Below are 18,668 nucleotides of genomic sequence, written 5' to 3'. Positions count from 1 at the left end.
TTAATACTTCAGTTTCTGGGAGGAGGGGTTGCAAATGAAAAATAAAAGCTCAGGCTGTGACAGTGACAGTGACGTCACATTGAATTACACAGGACAAAGTATCATGTGTATAAGGCATATGCATCCGTTCTCTTTCAACTCGCGTGCAGCACGCATACACCTCTCTCTCTCTCTCTCTCTCTCTCTCTCTCTCTCTCTCTCTTGTGCGCACGCGCACACAAAAAGCATATCAGAGAAGTTAATATCAGTAAGGCATGAAGCAACATGCCATGATTTTGATCATCTGCAAACTTCCTCGGTGATTTCAAGCCAAACTACATGGAGAATTTTCCATATACAACCTATTAGGGCAGGACCTAGGGGAATCATAATTATGAAGAAACTAAAATCAATATGAACATCTACTGACTAGATTTTTAAGACTAAATCAAAGGAAGCAAGAATTTCCATTCCTAATTTCTCCCCTACTATAGATATACATATTAACTATGCTTGCTGTGTGGTCATCCGACAACTGACATTCTGTTGACTGGAACCCCTCATTGCAAAAGTTCATTTCAGCCATGGTTATTCCCTGTTACAATCAAGCAATCAGTTTTACGCATGCTGGTTCTTACACACACCAGAGAAGACTCAAGAGTGCCACATCAAATAAGAAAATCAATTATCAGACGTCTTACCTCTAGAAGCACTCCTATTTGAACTTTTGTGACCCTTGTCATGCGAAACAGAGGGAATCTTTGAGATGATCAATGAGCTTTGTAATCCTTCCAATAGCTGTTGCCGGCAATATCAAGAAGCACAAAAGGCACGAAATTAAGAAGGCATATATATACAGGTTAATACTGCATAAATAGTAAGAGTTGGCGGGGGAAAGGAAAAAATAAATTATAGAAATTACCCAGACTAATTTTTGGAAAAGCAAACACTTTCTAATAATTACCAACACTTAACTAAGGTCCCTCCTGGTGGATTCTTAATAAATAATAACTATGGCTTTCTAATAATAATATTTCTCCTCTTTTCTTGTTTAAATAAGGTACTTTTTTTCTCTTGGATTACTGAGTAATCCATAGTGTAACAGTATGCTAGTAAATTATGCAACCCCCGTGGGTCTTAAAACCACAACCTTACCCTCCACTTTGGACAAATTTTATCTCCAAAATAGTTTGAAATAATCTCCTCCAATCTATTACGTGGCGATTTATAAGATTATCCATGTGTATTATCCAAACAAGTCATATGATTTATTAAAAACGTTACACATGGATGATCTCTTCAATCAGCACATAGTAAGTTGGAGGAATACGCTAAACCAGTTTGGAGCTAAACTTTCTCTCAACTATACCTTGAGAGGAAACGAGGTGCCATCAAAGCTAAAGCTCATTTGGCTACTTCACTAACTCTAGCAGACATTGCTACAATAAACCCACTGACAGTGCCAGTCAACATGATAACCAGCAAGTAATGAATGAATTTAGTTCATAGATAATATCTCCAACAGGTCGTATTTTATATTTTTAAGGGTAAATTGCACTATAGGGTCATCATCAATGGGCCACTTAAATTTGAAGTCAAGCAATTGACCCCCAAAACCATTGCATGATCAAAGAAAAAACCAAAAGTTAAATATGCACATGATTATGTGATAATATAATGGTGTTTAGTGTACATGTGATAATATAATAAGAATACGAAATTAAGGCTTAGTATAACGGAAAAATGGATATACTTCAAAGGTAGATGATATAGAGGGGATATTGATTGCTCAAATTTATTTAGAGGGGATGTTGCAACTAGACTCATAGTTCAGGGTGCAAAAATGAAATTTATCCAATTTTCATTAAAACTATGGATTGAAAAAAAAAATATCCCCATTTAAATGTTTTCACATAAATGTATTCAAGTGTTCAAATATACACAGGCAGACGAGAAAGAAATCTTTATCAGGTAAGTCTCCCTAAATGGAGAACTAATTAAGGATTTGTTTAATTGCAAAAGTTACAGGAAGATATATTATAACAAATTCATTAACAAGAACATAATTTATTTTTATATTGGTCATTTAAACATGCACAAGGTGGGTCATGGCAACATGTATATTAGAAGAAGACAGAAGTTATGAAATACTTACTCTTGATGTTGGTTGAATTCTGCGATTAGATCTACGAGGCTCAACAACTTCAGATGTTGATTTTGCAGAATTACCATTAAAGATTTTGTCCTCCTCAATTTTGGCTAACTTTCCACCAGCTGGTGCAAGTTTTCCTTTATTAGCCCTCTCAGATTTGGCATTTGATGTGGAAACTTTCTTGGAGGATCCATCTGATGAAGAAGCCCGTGAAGAAAATAAAATTGGGCCCTCTGCAGTTCCCAGAGTGCTAGAGAGCGATCCAATATCGAACTGGTTATGCTTTCCTGATGCATTCTCAGCATGGCTTATAGAATCCTTGACTTTGGCTGAGTGATTTGTCAGAGTGCCATCATCAGGAGCAGAAACTGCATTAATTGAGAGGCTGTCCTTTGCTGGAACAGTTCTACCTGAGACACTTTGTGGTTTTCCAGTCTTAAGACCTCTGGGCTTGGTTTCAGCTACTCGTTTTTCCTTTAAAATACTACTTTTAGTACTATTTTTCCATCCACGGGATCCTGAGCCTTGAGGCATCAAATATTTCACAAATTTAACTGAATCATTTGGTTCATTAATTTTATTGCCCCGATCTGCAACATAATGTTTGCTTACTTCCATGAATTTTCTCTTCTTTCCAGGCTTAGGAACACCAATAACAACTCTTGATCCTTCCTTCTGCAAACCAGTCCGTAATGTTCTTAGAGCATCAGGCTTATTCTCGTTTCTGGTGTTCTTACCAACATTAAACAACTTTTCATTCTCTGATAAATCCAGTAATCTTGACTCCTCAGATTTCCCTAATTCTACAACACCCTTACTTTCTAACATCTTATCCTTCCCTTTGGCCTCTGCTGCTGGACTGCCCAACTTTATTCGTTTTTCCTGTGGCATATCACCCTGAACAACAGATTTGCATCTTAGTAAATAAAAAAGTAATTATTAAAATTATTTTTAGTCACTATCAGACAAACATCAACCATAAGAACGCACCTCATGGGAAGCACTGACATTTTCTCGCAAATTGGACCATTCTATCCATTCCCCATCCTTCCAAATGAGAGAAGGCCGAAGATGCCAGGCTCTAACAACTGATGTTTCTCCTTGAGCTGCAAGAACCAAACAATGATTCACTTTCAATAAATAGGGTCAGTAGACTCTGTAAAATAATAGCAAGCACATAACAATCGGGTATATTCAAATAACCAATTATTTTTTAAATAATAACAAAATTTTTTTAAAAAAAGTACCTGGAAAATGGACAGTTAATTCAGTCTCATCTTTCTTGTTCTTTTCAGTGATAATCCCTTCGCACCAGCTGAAAGATGAAATAACAGACGGATTGATTAAGCTATTATCACATGGAGTATGCAAATAAAAAATTTCAAACTTGACTGCATATAGTTGGGAACAGGATTCATGAACTGGGTCAAGTTTAAATATTTTCAGTAAGGAAGACGCTTCCAAAAAATAAAAAAGAGAAGCAAGAAAAGCCAATGAGATAGCTCTAGCTAAAATAGAACTTCCTCTTCCCACAAAAATATGATGATGAGGTTGGGGTGAAATATGTGCTAAACTGGCTGCTTGAGGGTTTCAGAAAAAACATCACCTACTACAATCCTTTTTTGTTTAAATTGCATACCATGCAAAAGCAGTATAAACAATCATCAAATAAGATACTGATACTAGACAGTATTTTGTTACGAAAGTTTACTGTCTTTAAATCCCACATAACTACAGAGCAAATAGTATGAACAATCATCAAAACAAAATAGCGTGTTAGAAAGTCAGCTACTAAGACATTTCAAATGATAAGTCTTCATATGATCGCTTTCTACGATGTTTTTCATTAAAAATTTGAACCTCAGAACCATTCAGAAAGTGAAGTTTGCAAATAAATGAGTATCTATGGAGTAGAATAAGTTGTTCAGGTTTTGTGTTACATCAGGACCAATTACATAGTGAAAAAAAATTATAAAGCTACAGTCATAAAAATATTAAAATTTGTGGAATCTTTTAGGTAACATATCTTGTAGTTTGCTTTGCAATAGGCAATTTAATAAAGAGATTCTGGTCATAAAATTAAAAGGTAAAAACTAAGACAGATGACAATATAACAAATTTAAAAAATTCTTAAATAGCATCCAAAACACCTTGTCTATACTAGAGTTGTATCCAGCATGATAGATCCTTGAAATTTTCTTTTCTAAAGTCTGTTAGAAAAATATTTATCATTACTTACACACACCTGTCTCTAATCCATGCATCAACTCTATCTCCAACAGACCAATTAAAATCTCCCATAGCTGCTCTACGTCTCTTCCTTGTTCCTTCATATCGCATGATAGTAACAGGACGGGCAGTGCGTATTTTTGGCACCTTGTCTCCTTCGCCTTGGAGTGACACCCATTCCTTCAGCTGTCCCTCTGCTGGAAAGTTGGGAAATAAATAATATAAACTAAGTGAATAATCAATCAGTGTAAATGCATGAAGCACAATTCATTTTTTTTCAATAATCTCCTTTCTGATGGGTTACACTCTTGGCAACAAATTGTTGTGCCAAATAAGGAGTCCATGCAAATACACTCACACAACTAGGCAGGATTGCTCAAAATCTGGGTTGCAAAAGAGTAAGAAACACTATGGCATAGCTGCATAGGTACACTTGACAGAAGTTCATGGCAACTCACCATTGTCTGTCTGAAGTTCAGTGTAACAGACATATGCTTTCCCATCCTCCAAACTCAATACATTGGCCGTGAACCAAGCTGCTTTAAATCCCTCTGTATCTTTAAGAACCTAAAATATAATCAACAAGTTAAAAGAAGAAAAAGAAAAAGAAAGTAAGTATGAAGACCTAACAACCCAACAGAATCACCAAACTTCAAAGCATGCAGATATTTGGAAGGTAACAAGGTAAAAATTAGAACTCAAGTCCCATGAAATGCAATGGTGTGTAAAAAATTTGATTTTACTTTAAACCCATTCTAAAAGGAGGAGTTAAGTCTCAAGAATTCAAAATCAATTTCAGGCCTCAGACCTCTACATGTGAACCCTCCTTGATGCTGTCCTCTTTAAAAGTTTCTGCCGCCTTTTCATACTCATTCCGAACAGTAGATCTTGATCCAATCTCAGATTCAGGAACCACACCAATGGTTTTTGCTAAATCAGAAACTTTTCGGCCCTTTTGAACTCTTGAATCTGTTTCATTAGATGGAATGGGCACTGAAATTGCATCTACCAATCTCATATGATCCACCATTGACTCCTTTGGCATCTCTGTTTGAAGCTGTGACTTCTCATGTGTAGCACTCTTAGTTTCTTTTACCGATGCTCCGTCTTTTTGATGCTTTGTAGAAGTATCTGGACCCTCTCCAACAATATCATTGCTTAATTGTTCTCTATTTACCTCAATTGATTTCCCAACAAGCTCAGTAGATTCTCTGGATACTTTCCAATAACCCTCTGGACCAAACTCCAGCAGTTCAGTCAACGGCAAAGGATCACCCATTGCAACAATCTTTCCAGCTTGTGATATGGCCTCTGCTGCCAGCTCAGCAGCTTTTACAATTGCATCCATATTTTCAGCTCTTTTAGTAGCAGCTGAAGCAGCTTCAACCCTTTTTCTAACAGCCTCCTTGGCAGCTATAATGATTGAACTCGAGCTGTTTGTTCTGTTATCACCCTTCAGAATGGATGCAGGAGTAGCCTGTCCCAAAATATTCATACAATCAGGAAGAGAAGGTCCAGTACTTTGACTAGGATTGCCATAACCATTCAAAACAAGTGCTTCTTCAGCCATTAACTTTGCTTGCAGTGCAGCATTTGATGCAACCTTGGCTGCTGCAGCTGCTGCCTTTGAAACAGCAGCAGCGGCTGCTACTGCAACAGCTGCAGAAGCTAATTTAGCTTCAACATCTGAAACCAATCCAGAATTTTTTCGCTCTTCCAATTGACTCCAAACTTCTTGGCTATGACTAACAGCAGCTGCAGAGAGAACAGCAGCATCCTCCGCCTGTAATCTAGCCTCCTTAACTTTACTAAGGGTTTCCTCTGACAAACTAGCCCTCTGCTGTACATCCTGGTCTGCCTTTTTTTGGAGGTGATCCATGGATGATATAGGAGATTCAGATATAACGAATTTTTCTGAAGTGGCTTTAGATGCGAAACCAGTGGGCATTGTAAAGACAACAGAAGTGGGCAGATGTGAAGTAACAGCAGGGGTTGAAACTGGCTCAGGTTGAGATTGAGACTGCAAAACAATCTGACCAAGATCCTCAGAAACTGGATTTTTTCTTCTTTTTCTAGACTTTGGATCTGTAGAATTCTTTCCGGGTGATGCTGTTACCTTTTTTGGATCAAGCAGGGAAGTGCTAGTAGGGACCCCGCTATGAACCACTGGATGCTTTATACCAGAGGAATGCGGCACAGATAATTCTTTGACAGGAGTCAACTTAATTGCTTCTGTGTTAGGTAAACGAGTACTCGCATCAGGTGCAGAAGTTTGTGGAGAAGCCATCCAGGGACCACGAAAGGGGCCCTGAGATATCCACGGAGTGTTATGTCCAACAAAGTTTCTAACTGGAGGAGTCTGAAAAGGATGCAATGGACTAAGTGTCTGCTGATAATCCATGGCTGAACCTCTTTGCATGACACTCGATTGCAAGGCATCGCCAGAAGGTGTAGGCATACTCCACAATGGTGATGAAAGAGGTATCATCGAATTTACAACTGTTGGAGTACCCTTGCTGCTGGTTCGACCAAGAAGTGAGGAGACACCTTTACTTTGAAGTGTACTTTGCTTGCTTGCTTGATCAGGAACCCTAGCACCTGTAGATGTGAATTCTGAATCCTGGTTACAAACTCAATAAATAAGGAGAGAAACTAAACAGCTTCAAATCCAAAGAAATACCAGAACGTGATGGCAATGGGGTTTCAGGGGTAATGGGAAGAGACTTTTGACTGTGTAGCCTTTCCATGCATGCACGCCAGGCATTCTCCCAAACATTCCTTCCACCATCTAAAAGCGCAATGCCAGACATTAAGACATGTATGCAATGAATGCCCAAAGAGAAAACATAACAGGGAGATATAGAAAACTAACCAGGTCCACCAAATGCTGATATCATATGTGCCTCTTCAGGTGCTGTTCCTTGACTGCATAAAATTTCAAATGCATCTTAAATATTATAATTAAGGTGCCAAGTGCCACCCCCCCTCCCCAACCCCCTCCCTATCTTATTGAAAAATATCCACTAATCCTACAAATAGAAGAACGTCTCCTTAACATCCAATCTCAAAGGGAACCAGTGGTGCCCTTTGTGTAGGTTTCTTCAATCATGGCATGGCCATTAAAATGAATAAAATCAATCCTTTACTTATCAAAAACAAAAACGAATTACATCAATCCTAAATATCTTCATATGAGAAAAGGACTCACATCAAAGCTCCATACACAAAGATCTGAGCACGCAATTGCACTTGCTGTAAATCCGTGAAAGGTTGCTGAAATAATGTAGATGGTGAAGCTGAAGTATTCAAATCTGGCAGACTAGATGCTGAAGCAGCGATAACAAATATTGGCTTTGTACTATTGCCTTCTACATGCCCATAATGCTGCATTTCCCTGGATTGCACAAACTGGAAAATTGCAGATGGGCTTAGGGATGCAGTAGCTGCTTTATCCCCTCTTTCTGATTGTTTTGTAGGAGTTGTTCCTTTCACATGATTTCCCCTTTTAGGAGTTTCCTTTCCAATTGCTGTCTTACCAGATGTCCGCCTTGTCTTACGCTCATGAGTACCTTTCGAACCACCACGTGTAATCTGTCCTTCAGATACTTGTGGACTACCAGTAGAATTATCTTGTGATATCTTGGCATCCATTTGGCCTAAACCAGAAGTTGAAGGAGAACCCTCTACAATCTTCAAAAGTAATTCTTGGTAAGGATAAAAGGTTATTAATTGTCGAAGGGCATAATATAGATCCCTCCAGAATTTTTTGACATAGATCAACATAATGATCTTCCCCAGATAAACAAAAAATAATTAAAAATTAAGCCACAAAAAATATTAAAGATGGAAGGTTATAACAAAGTCATCTATTAACACAGAACTTACCGGCAATACTTTGACAGCAGAAATAGAAGGAAAGGGTTGTGAATTCTTTCCAGTGTCTTTCCTAGACAAATCTGCCAATGAACCAATCTCAAAAGAGAAACTCTGCTCATCTTTGGAACTGTCCTTTCCTTTTGGATCCCCAGAAACTGACAAAGAATTGCTAGTTTCTACATCATCAATCTCAGCAACCTGGGCTTTCTGATCAGTGGACCTGTTAACTTCTTCCTCTGTTGATGCCCTCAGTCCCTCCTTTTCCTTTTCACTCTGAGAAAGCTCCGTAGTACTTATAATATTAGGGGAACCAGTAGGTTTATCAGGATTGCTAGAAGCACTTCCACTTTCCATTGCACAAATAGCAGAAGATAAGGAACCTTCATGAAGTTTAAAAACATCACCCGCAAAATTAAATCAGTAATGAGAATAAAAAAATTACACTGGGAAAAAAATAGATGTCAGACTTCGATGTCAAACATCGAGTAACAAAGAAGACTCCAACAAACATGATTATTAAACTCCTTCAAAAGTGAACTAAAACTCTTACTTTAAACCTGTCTCCACAACATCTTAATGTACTTTTTTACAGGTCCCACAAAAAAATCCATAACTTTGAATGCTAGTCAGTACTCAAAATATATTTTTCCTACAGGCTTCTTTTTCCTCTCTTTTACTTTTTAAAAATTATTATTTTCCACAAAAGTACTAACAAGACAAAGAACAGAAAGCATGTGAAGCATTGCATTTTTAAACAACACAAACTAAAGCTACAACATACTTCTTCATACAGAAAGTTTGCTTCACAAGGGGTCTACTTAGCATATAATACCTCTCTTCCTCTCAGCCAACAATGAAAGGGAGAAACGCATCTCATTTGACCAATTATGTACAGCACATATTGTGGTCATTACTTTGAAGATTACATATAGTACATAGACGAGTATCAAAATTACAGATTAGACGAGAATTATGACACCAAATAGCATGCCATAAAATAGATTAACTGACTGTGGAAACATAATTCGTCACCAAAAATTAGAAAGAATCCAGACCAACAGCATATATAATCGGTCTCAAGTGGGAATATATATCAAGATGCCTTTGCATATCCTAAGACAAGATCTAACCACTGCATATCAAAGTGTGATTTCCACATAATAAATGTCAGAAAAATATCCTTCCCCATGTCAGACCTTTGCATACATATTGTCATATTATGAAGATTCCAAATATCAGAAGCAAAACTTTGAGTTGATAAACTTAATTTAGGTCTAAAGATTTTAAAAAGATATTTGTCAACAATAATTTGTTTACAAAAACAATGTAAATATTTGTTTAAGCATTTTTTGTTAATGATGTCACTGTAAATGGAATTAAAAAGATTTTGAAAGTACAGATTTTAATTTGGAACTTCTAAAAGTGAGGTTTTAAAACCACCCTAAACTATGGGGTTTAAAATGTAATGGATAAATGACTACCCATCCCAAAAGCTAAAGCTATTATGAAAGGGTAAATTTAATCCTTACACTTTCACTCACATGTGGACCCAAACTATCCCCTCAATAAGTGGGGTCCAACATGTAGTATTTTTAACTTTTAAACGAGAGATAGAGTGGGAAAAGTTTTGAACTCGAGATCAAGAAAGAAGACTCGAGATTTCAAATCAGTTTAATTTTCAACAGTTACTAACCAGAAGATGTGTGTGTGTTTGTGAATAACAAATGCCCACCTGAAGCTTCTGAGGATGCCTTTTCAAGATTCTCTTCTACAGTCGCTTCCTCACGCTTTTCAAGAAAAGTTACTGCATCAGCAGCACCACCCTCTTTTGCTGCTACTTCACAGATAGCAGCATGCACTTCGGTCCCCCTAATGCATTCCTGGTTAACTTCATTAACAACCACTGTTTGAACTTCCCTCTGAATTTCTGCATTACAAGTATCTGCCTTTGGCAGCGATTGATGAACTGTCTTTTGTAAAAGCTTTCCAGCAGTATCAAAAGATGCATCTTTTTCACTTTCAGAAGCAGGACCTGGCTCAGTTTCCAATTCTGAAGATTCCTTCAAAGTAGATAATATTGCTTCTGTAGATATTTTGGTTGCAGTAGACTCCTTATCAGAGTAAGTAAAAGTCCCAACAGAAGATACTGTTAGAACCTCTTTACAATCACCAACCCCATCTATAGTCTTAACATTCTCAGAAGGCTGGAGAACACCAGTCATGTCAAAGGATGCCACCTTAGCATTTTCCAAGGTAGCATTTAATGCTGCCAAAAAAAAAAACTCAAATTTTAAATTTCATGCATATGTATAAGCTTCAACAATCATTGGATAAGTTATAAAATACCTGATTCATTGCTAACAGTGACATCAAGTGGTACAACGGGCTCATTTCCAGCACTACCTTCACATTGAGATGAGGTCCCAGCTCCCTTATCAACGATAAGAGATCCATCCACTACACAATCCATATTACTAGATTCAGATGGCAACTTTGTGCTCTTCTTATCACTAATCGAAACATCTATATCACATTTATGCACATCACCTTGTCCATAGACTTTATCTGCTTCACATATTTGAGTGGATTCATCCAGAATGGAAGACGAAACATGGTCTTCAGCAACCAGATTCTCCCTAGACACTTCAAAAACAACCTGACCAACTTTCAGAGTTCCAGTCTCACATGCTTCCCTAAGCAATTCAGCTGAAGAACACACTGTCACAGTAGAAATACCTCCCACATGACTACTACTGTTTTCTTTATCTTCAACTTTGGAAACTTTATTATCCTCCTTGGATGACAAAGATGCCTCAGATTTACTTACTAAAATCTCATTATCTAATTGTTGACTACTTTCTAACAAATTATCTTTCTCAACAACACTTTCCAGTCCATATGTTAGCTGCACAATGGCATCCATTTTTGGCTCAACACTTGCAGAGATCCCAGCTTCAGGACCACTGACTTGCACTGCATAACCCTCAAAATTAGTATCACCTTCAAAGGCCAGTGGTGAGACCTCATGTGTATTTACTTTAGAAGGTTCACCAAACTCTGTGTCTTTGAACAAAACCGCATCACATTTCCTGGTCTCCACGGGAATTCTGGAATCTACATCCTCTGTGCATTGTTCCGCTGTATGCAAGGCAGAAACAACTACCATACTAGAAGGCTCCTCCGCATTAATGATACGATTTTCAATATCATTTCCTTCTTCCACAGAGTCTACCTTTGAGGTTGAGCCAAGAGGGTTTTCCAAATGAAAGGTGCCACTTTCAACTGCATTGCCATCCAAATTCTCAGCCTCTCTGCTCAGTACATGAAATTCTTCCTTTCGCTCATCATTTCTTGTTTGCAATCCATCCAAATTCATATTGCCAACATCATCTATCTCATGTTGGAGATCTTCATTGTTCTGCTCACCACCACTTGAAATGATATTTTGTGCACAGGGAACCATATTATCAACTTGCATCCCTGAAGCAGAAAAATCTTCTTGGGTCTTATGATCCACATATTCATCAACCAAAGGATTGATATCTCTTCTATCTGCAACATCAGATTTGCTATCAGCAAACGGATCTTCCTCAATCATAGGTAAGCCACCCTTTACACTGACAGCATTTGGATCCAGTTCACCTGATCTTCCATCCACAGAAAACTCACCTTCATGAGTTTTTGAAGTATCTTCAACACAAGGCTCGACTGGTATATCTTCTTTTAACATGGAAAAGTTTTCAGGAATCTCATCCTGTGGTAATGTAGACTTTAAATCTGTATCATCCCCTATTTTAGGAAGAATGTCATCATCATGTTTCAGACTAGGCTCCATTTGCTTGGTTAAGGAACCAAGTTCATCACATGCATCTGACTCCTCAACAATAGTTTGTCTGAGAATAGTTTCCTCCTGCCCAACGGATTTTAATAGCATTTCAACAGATTCTGAGGAAGTGGCCTCAGACCAAACATTGTTACGCCTTGATATAGAGCAAGATTCGGCTGCACTCGAATTGAACTCTATCCCACTACTCCCCCGAGAGAAATCTTCAATCCACTGGTTATCCTCGTTACTTTCAATGCCAAGAAAAACTTCTGTTTCAACCAAGCTATCAAACCTTAAATGCCCCTGAAGGCTGTCGTCAAAATCAAACTTGGGAAGAGCATATGGCTGCAAAACCGGTGGAAATTTGGTGCTTCCTTCACCAGCTAAATGAAGATTCTGGCTTTGAAAATCATTGTCATCATAATCCATGGGTGTATCCCTGCAACAAAGAAAAGGGAAGAGAGAGAGAGACAAAAATTGAGAGATAAAAGAAGACAGAGAATAGGGTGCACATATACACGGATCATGTCTTCAACATTTCAGGCTACAGAGTAAAATGACAATATACAATAGTACATGAGAAGTTATGACACACATAATTACAGTTAGATTAAAAAGGATCACCAAAATTCAAAAGGTCCTTCATAGCCTATTTCAACAAAAATGAAGGGACAAAAAAGACCCTTCCTCTGTTATTTCTTCTATATTTAAATGATATCATCCACTTATGTTCATTCAAAAACTTCATATTCTTCACAAATTAGCAATAAAATGTATATGTAGAACAATGATAAAATAGGTTTCAGTAAAATAATGAAAGCAAGAATAGAAATCTTTTTTTTTTTTTTTTTTTTTTGGGGGGGGGGGGGGTGTGCTTAACTAGTTGCTGATGTAACGACAACAACATTCACAAAAGCAATCAGTAATCATATTGAAACAATCAAGGGTCATATAAAAAGGTAAAACAAAACTGGAACAAAAACAGGGTGCAGTGCAAATGAAAAGAACAATGGTCCCAAATCATCATCCCCAAGAGAACTTTACATGGTTTATAAAGAAGCAATCACATATTTAGAAGATCAAACTAAAACTAAATCCAATAAATAATCCAAACAATGAAAAGACACGAGAAACATGCTATGATATGGCTAAAGTGAGAAAACTGTGGACTCGACGTCAAGTAAATTTGCAAGCATCACTATAGGGAGGAACTATCTATAGCACCGGCTGGCCATTAGGCAGTAGCACCATTTAAAATATTCTCACCATGATTCACACTAATCAATGGGCAACTATAACATCCCAAAACTAACTTTGTCCGAATAACCATACATACAACCAAATTTGTACGCACAACTCAAAGGCATCATCATTCAATTGCATTTCACTGAATTCCATCACAATGCGGAGGAGGAGGAGGAGGAGGATACTACTAATAATTATAGCAACAACAATAACAATGATGATAATGAAAATGATGTTATTTTGTATCAGATACTGATGATATAGAGAGTGAATGGAAAATAAAGATATATGATATAGAGGGCTAAAAATATAAATAAATAAAAGGTGGCCAGATCCCACATTGGGCAACAGGAAATTTTAGAAGAAACCTCTTGCTCAATTCTAACAGTTAATGAAATTAAAATCTTTAATTATCAATTTATCATTGGCTTAAAATTTATTTTTTCCTTTTCTCTTTTTGTAAATAAAATAATTAGAGTACATATTGCTAGGTTAATCTCAATTCCCACAGTACAAGAATAGCAGTTCATCAATTGCACAGGGACACACATAGCCTGTGTCCACTAGTAATAAAGGATATAGTTAGTTGTATTCTGACTGAATGTGTATCAAAGACCAACCACAACCAGCCACAAAAGACAGCCCAAAACCAGTGACTTTTACAAATCATTGAAATGTCAAAATATTAATCATATAAATTACATATTTACATGTCAAAGTCACTCTAGAAACAACATATTAGACATGTATGTAAACACTTGTTATTAAAATGCCAACTAAGCTACTTAACTCAAATTCTATAGTGATTGCTGTGACTTTTCATTTGTTCAGCATCAAGGTTGATGGCCATGCCCATTTTACAAGTAGTTAACAATAATGAAGCAACGAAGTCTAAAAATCAAAATAAAAAAGATAATTTTTTTTTTTTGTGGATAGTTTAAAAAAAGATAAATTTTATAGTTTTTGATGAACGATAAAATTCAATTAGAGTGCACAAATGTGGAAGCAACCGATGTACATGTGGAGTGTACAAAAGGGCACCCCAAATTGGGGGCAGAGGAAGCAAGAGAAAGACAATAACAATTCAAATCCTAAGTTAAAAATCAAAGCACAACGTACAAAAATCATGAATCAGACTCGAGAGTATAATATTTGATGGAAAGAATTTCATGGTATGTATGTCAAACATAAAAAAAAAAATCCAAACATACAACTTTCTACATCTCAGTCACAGGATTTCACTAAATACAAGTCAAGGGGGATCTCCTTGGATCCATAAATGCTTTGCAGACTGATAATAGAAAGATTATTCTAATTCAGAATAATGACACTGCACTGCCATATAGTTGCATCCAGAAAGAACAATGTGAAGCTCATTCTTGGTTAAAAAGAAACCCTATCAGGATAAATTATCTTTTTTTTTTATTAAGTCCTATCAGGATACATTATCATCTGGCATGAATATTTCAAATAAATTTTTTTTTAAAAGTCCATCTTGGAACTCCAATGGGTTGGTCTAGTGGTTACCAAGCCCTCATGAGATCCATGACGTCTTAAATTCAAACTACCCCCAAGGGTTTCCTCCCCTATAATTACCTGGAGTGTGTGGGGCCGGGGGCTACACAACCAAGGTAATATGTGTTCAAAGAGTCCTAAACACCCACAGTAGCCAAATAAAAAGTCCATCTTTAATGCACCAAAAAAAAAATAGAGCTCCTATTTATCCAACATAAGAGAAATAAGGTCTACTATAGGAGTGTTTATATGTGGACAGCAGTCCATGATTGGACTAGAGCCACTAACATTATAAAGCAGAATTGTGTGCTTAAAGTCTGCTTACATTAACAGATGGTATATAAATAACATGTGATCCAAACTAACAACTGGGAAGTTCCTATGATCCTCCAATTGCATTCAGAAAAAGGCCAAACATGATTCAAAGCAAACATCTTTCCATTTTTGTTTAACTTAAAAATAAAAAATAAATCCAGTTATTTTTTCTAGCATATTTTACTCTCCTTTACAAGCACTAAACTTTTATTAAAAAATGAGAATTACTTCATGCTCAATATGATTTGGTCTTCCATCCAAATCCAAAACCAACGGTACTCTTTACTTAAAATCCACCGCGTCGATAAGTTAGCAGCACAGACCAAATGGGACCCTAAATGTTACTTCCAAAATAGTATTTGACATCTTATTATTGAAATACCCCTATGTTGATTATGGATGGAACCGCACCACAATATCTTTAGTATTCCCAAAGTTCAATACATATACAAAAAGGATTGAGCTTTCTTTTTGTCTTATCACTTATCACTCAGTTAACTACTGAAAAGTCTACTAATCCATCAAATCAACTAAATCAATCTATTCGAAGAGCTCATATCTTAGACCTAAAACCTTTAATACTACCCGAAACAAACACGAACACGAACCAATAACCAATTTCAATCAATTTGAATAGTAACCAACTAAAAAAATTTCGTCTTGGCGCTACAAGTAAGCTATGAAATAATGAACAAAAAAAAATAGAACTTAATGAAAGTAGTGTAAAACTCACCATTTGAAAGCAAAGGAAGCAACAGCTTTGCACTAATGCACATAGAAAAGAAAAGCCCTATCACTGTTTAAGAAATGTAGGAAATGAACAGTACCAGAACAAGTAAGTCTAGAGACGCTACCTCCCTCCATCCGGTGACGAAATCCTGCCCGTTTGATCTCTCAACTGCTCCCCAATCGTACGCTCATCTACTGCTCTCACTGCCAAACACCAAACAAACTCCTAGGGTTAGTATTTTTCACTACTGTCAAGCACTCCAACACTTCACTCTCCGACGAATTCAAATACAAAAACACAAGGTCGCCGGAGATTTTTGTACTTACCGGCGGAGTTGTTCTGGTTTCCGGCGGATCGAATTAGGGTTCCGGCAAATCGACGGCGAGAGAAAGAGAGAGAGGAAGAGAGAGTTTTCTCAAAGTGGTTTTTTATGTTTTCTTCGCTACTTGTTTTTCTTGTCTCTGTGCAGAGAGAGAGAGAGAGAGAGAGAGAGAGAATTAGGAGGAAAAAAAAATATGAAAAATGAGTGATTGTGATCGAATTTGAAAAAAAGTGGGGCATTCGTATATGGCTTTGATCAGACGGGTATAAAACGTAACGTCACTTAACACGTGGCTTCTTACGATTCGGGATACGAAAGCGTCTCGAAGTTTGACCTTCGTTACTGCCCGGTCCTGGGTCCTTTACGTAACTGGCGTGCTTTCCATCGTTGGATTTGAAAGGAAGGGTGAGAGCGTGACACGTGGATGGATCAAGAATAGGCTGTGACTGGGAGAGGTGTGACATTAGAGTTGAATGGTTTTTTTTTTAAATTAAAAATACGAATCCGTATGTTTGAATGGACACGTGGCGAGAGACCGTTAGATCGAGTCAGAGAGGTATATGGCTCCTATCTAGGAACGAAAAGTTGTGCACACGATAAGGATTGTTTTGGACCGTCCGATCATGGTTACTATACACTAGTTAAGTTAGTAGTTGTATCGCTTTGATCGAGCGAGCACCGAAGCCAAGATTTTCGAAATTTCTGACTCTGAAAAATAAGTGCTACTCCCAAAAAAAAAATGATGATACCACTGTATTTCTTTTTTGTTTTGTTTAGTACTAGACTGTAATGATCCAACGGCTGCCGATCATTTTTTTCAAGAGGGGTCCACTCCGGAATGTCCTGTCGTGTCAATTGAAAATAAGGACTCTAAACAATAATTTATAGTAATAATTCTTTTTAATGCCTTTTTTTTTTCTTGGCAGATATATTTCCTTTCTTGTCTATTATGTAGCTTAATAGAAAAAAAAAATGGGTATGTAACTATATTAATGGATTATTTTTAGAATTTTTTATACTATTTTAATGAAAAAAATTAATAAAAAGTCTTTTTTTTCATTATCTTTCTGTAAAAAATTTTTCCATACAAATTTTTTTTAAATATATATTTTTTTATACAATATAGAAACTCTACTCTAATCTAATCTAAATATTTTCTGAATCAATGTTTTTAGAGTATCTGTTAATTTTTTCCATAAAAAAAAGTTCAATTTTAGTAAGAATAAAGTTTTTATCCATCTACGCAAGTTCAGTTATCAAAATGTCTCAAGTTACATGGCACATAATAGGACACATGTCATTTTTATATTAGTAGTTAGAGCTAACCTCTAAATGTAACAAAATATGTCTTTAGTTTTAATTTTATTTAATAAATTATGTTACAATAAAACGTTGTCAATTCTATTCTGATCTTTGTTCTAGTTTGTCTATTAAAACATAATATTTCAATACGGGTCAATTATGCCATATTGTTTTAGGATTATAATTAATTTTAATATATATAAACTCACACACACAAAAATAAATAGGTGTCTTCATCGCATAATATTCTTCCATATTATTTATCAATTCAAGATCAATTTTGCACATTGTCCTTCTCAAAGAAAGAAATATATATATATATATATATATACACACACTGCACATTCTTAATGAAGAAAAAGAGTCATATGCGAGTAAAGTAAATGAAAAAGAAAAATGTATTTTTAATGAAAAATAAAACGGAAACATATAATAAGCTGGACTAAGTCTAGCTACAAACTTGCTATAGCCTAAACTTACAATTTCCTTTAAAAAAATTAACATTGTAACATATTTTAAAAATTTAATCGTTAGATTGCATATTCTTTATACTCTTAATACATATGTTAAATTTCGTGTTAATCGGATATTATTTACTATATGATCCATAAATTTATTTTTATGCATAATTTTAGACTTCATAAACGTGTAATCTAAACAATTTATTGGTGACATAGCTATTAATCTTTGATCTTTTAGAAATTTTGCAAGCATAGAAGATAGAAGAAGAAAATGTAATCTAATAATAAATTTATCAAAATTCATATCTAATAAAAAGATATTGTGTAGAGTTATAGACTAAGATTACAACTAAGTTTGTAACCAAATTTTGTCCTAATAAACGAGTTAAAAAAATAAAATAAAAAAGTTTAAATAATTTTTTTTTTTTAATTGAGTTCACATTCCGATCGAAATCATTATATAAGTAGGAATATAGCAAAATCGAATAGAACAAACAAAATAGATCTAAATAGGCCGTAATTTAGAATGAGGTGCATTAGCCTATTAGAATTTAGGAGTATGATTTATAGTTTTATACCCGTTAACTAATTATAATATAATTTTTTTGGCCAAAACAACGGAACGAAATGACATCAATTGTATTCATGCTCTTACTATTGGGTCTCAAATAATATTATCACCAAAACTATCAATTCAAAACAACAATCACACAAGA

The 18,668-nt window shown here is 36.0% G+C and overlaps 1 protein-coding gene across 9 annotated transcripts; it reads right to left on the bottom strand.

Moving 5' to 3' along the window:
- Positions 1-242: 242 nt before the first annotated feature.
- On the bottom strand, positions 243-16,370 carry LOC112028026 (uncharacterized). 9 transcript variants are annotated; one of them, XM_065776798.1, is made up of 17 exons: positions 16,194-16,370; positions 15,992-16,070; positions 15,871-15,902; positions 10,583-12,501; positions 9,969-10,502; positions 8,246-8,616; positions 7,569-8,050; positions 7,233-7,285; positions 7,041-7,148; positions 5,169-6,973; positions 4,819-4,927; positions 4,371-4,557; positions 3,379-3,446; positions 3,122-3,261; positions 2,135-3,028; positions 681-777; positions 243-574 (listed from the first exon to the last, which is right to left on the bottom strand). In XM_065776798.1, exons 4-17 carry the CDS (start codon positions 12,489-12,491, stop codon positions 558-560), a joined length of 6,774 nt encoding a protein of 2,257 aa, XP_065632870.1. In that variant the 5' UTR covers positions 12,492-12,501; positions 15,871-15,902; positions 15,992-16,070; positions 16,194-16,370; the 3' UTR covers positions 243-557. The 9 variants fall into 9 exon arrangements, with proteins under 9 accessions (XP_065632870.1, XP_065632869.1, XP_065632867.1 ...); XM_065776797.1 differs by lacking the exon at positions 15,871-15,902 and having other exon boundaries at positions 15,965-16,070; XM_065776795.1 differs by lacking the exon at positions 15,871-15,902.
- Between the last annotated feature and the right edge of the window lie 2,298 nt (positions 16,371-18,668).

This window comes from Quercus suber, unplaced genomic scaffold, assembly GCF_002906115.3.
Source record: "Quercus suber isolate HL8 unplaced genomic scaffold, Cork oak 2.0 scaffold_142, whole genome shotgun sequence".
NCBI lineage: Eukaryota > Viridiplantae > Streptophyta > Magnoliopsida > Fagales > Fagaceae > Quercus > Quercus suber.
The sequence above is the reverse complement of the archived record's forward strand: the minus strand, read 5'-3'. Positions and strand labels throughout refer to the sequence as shown.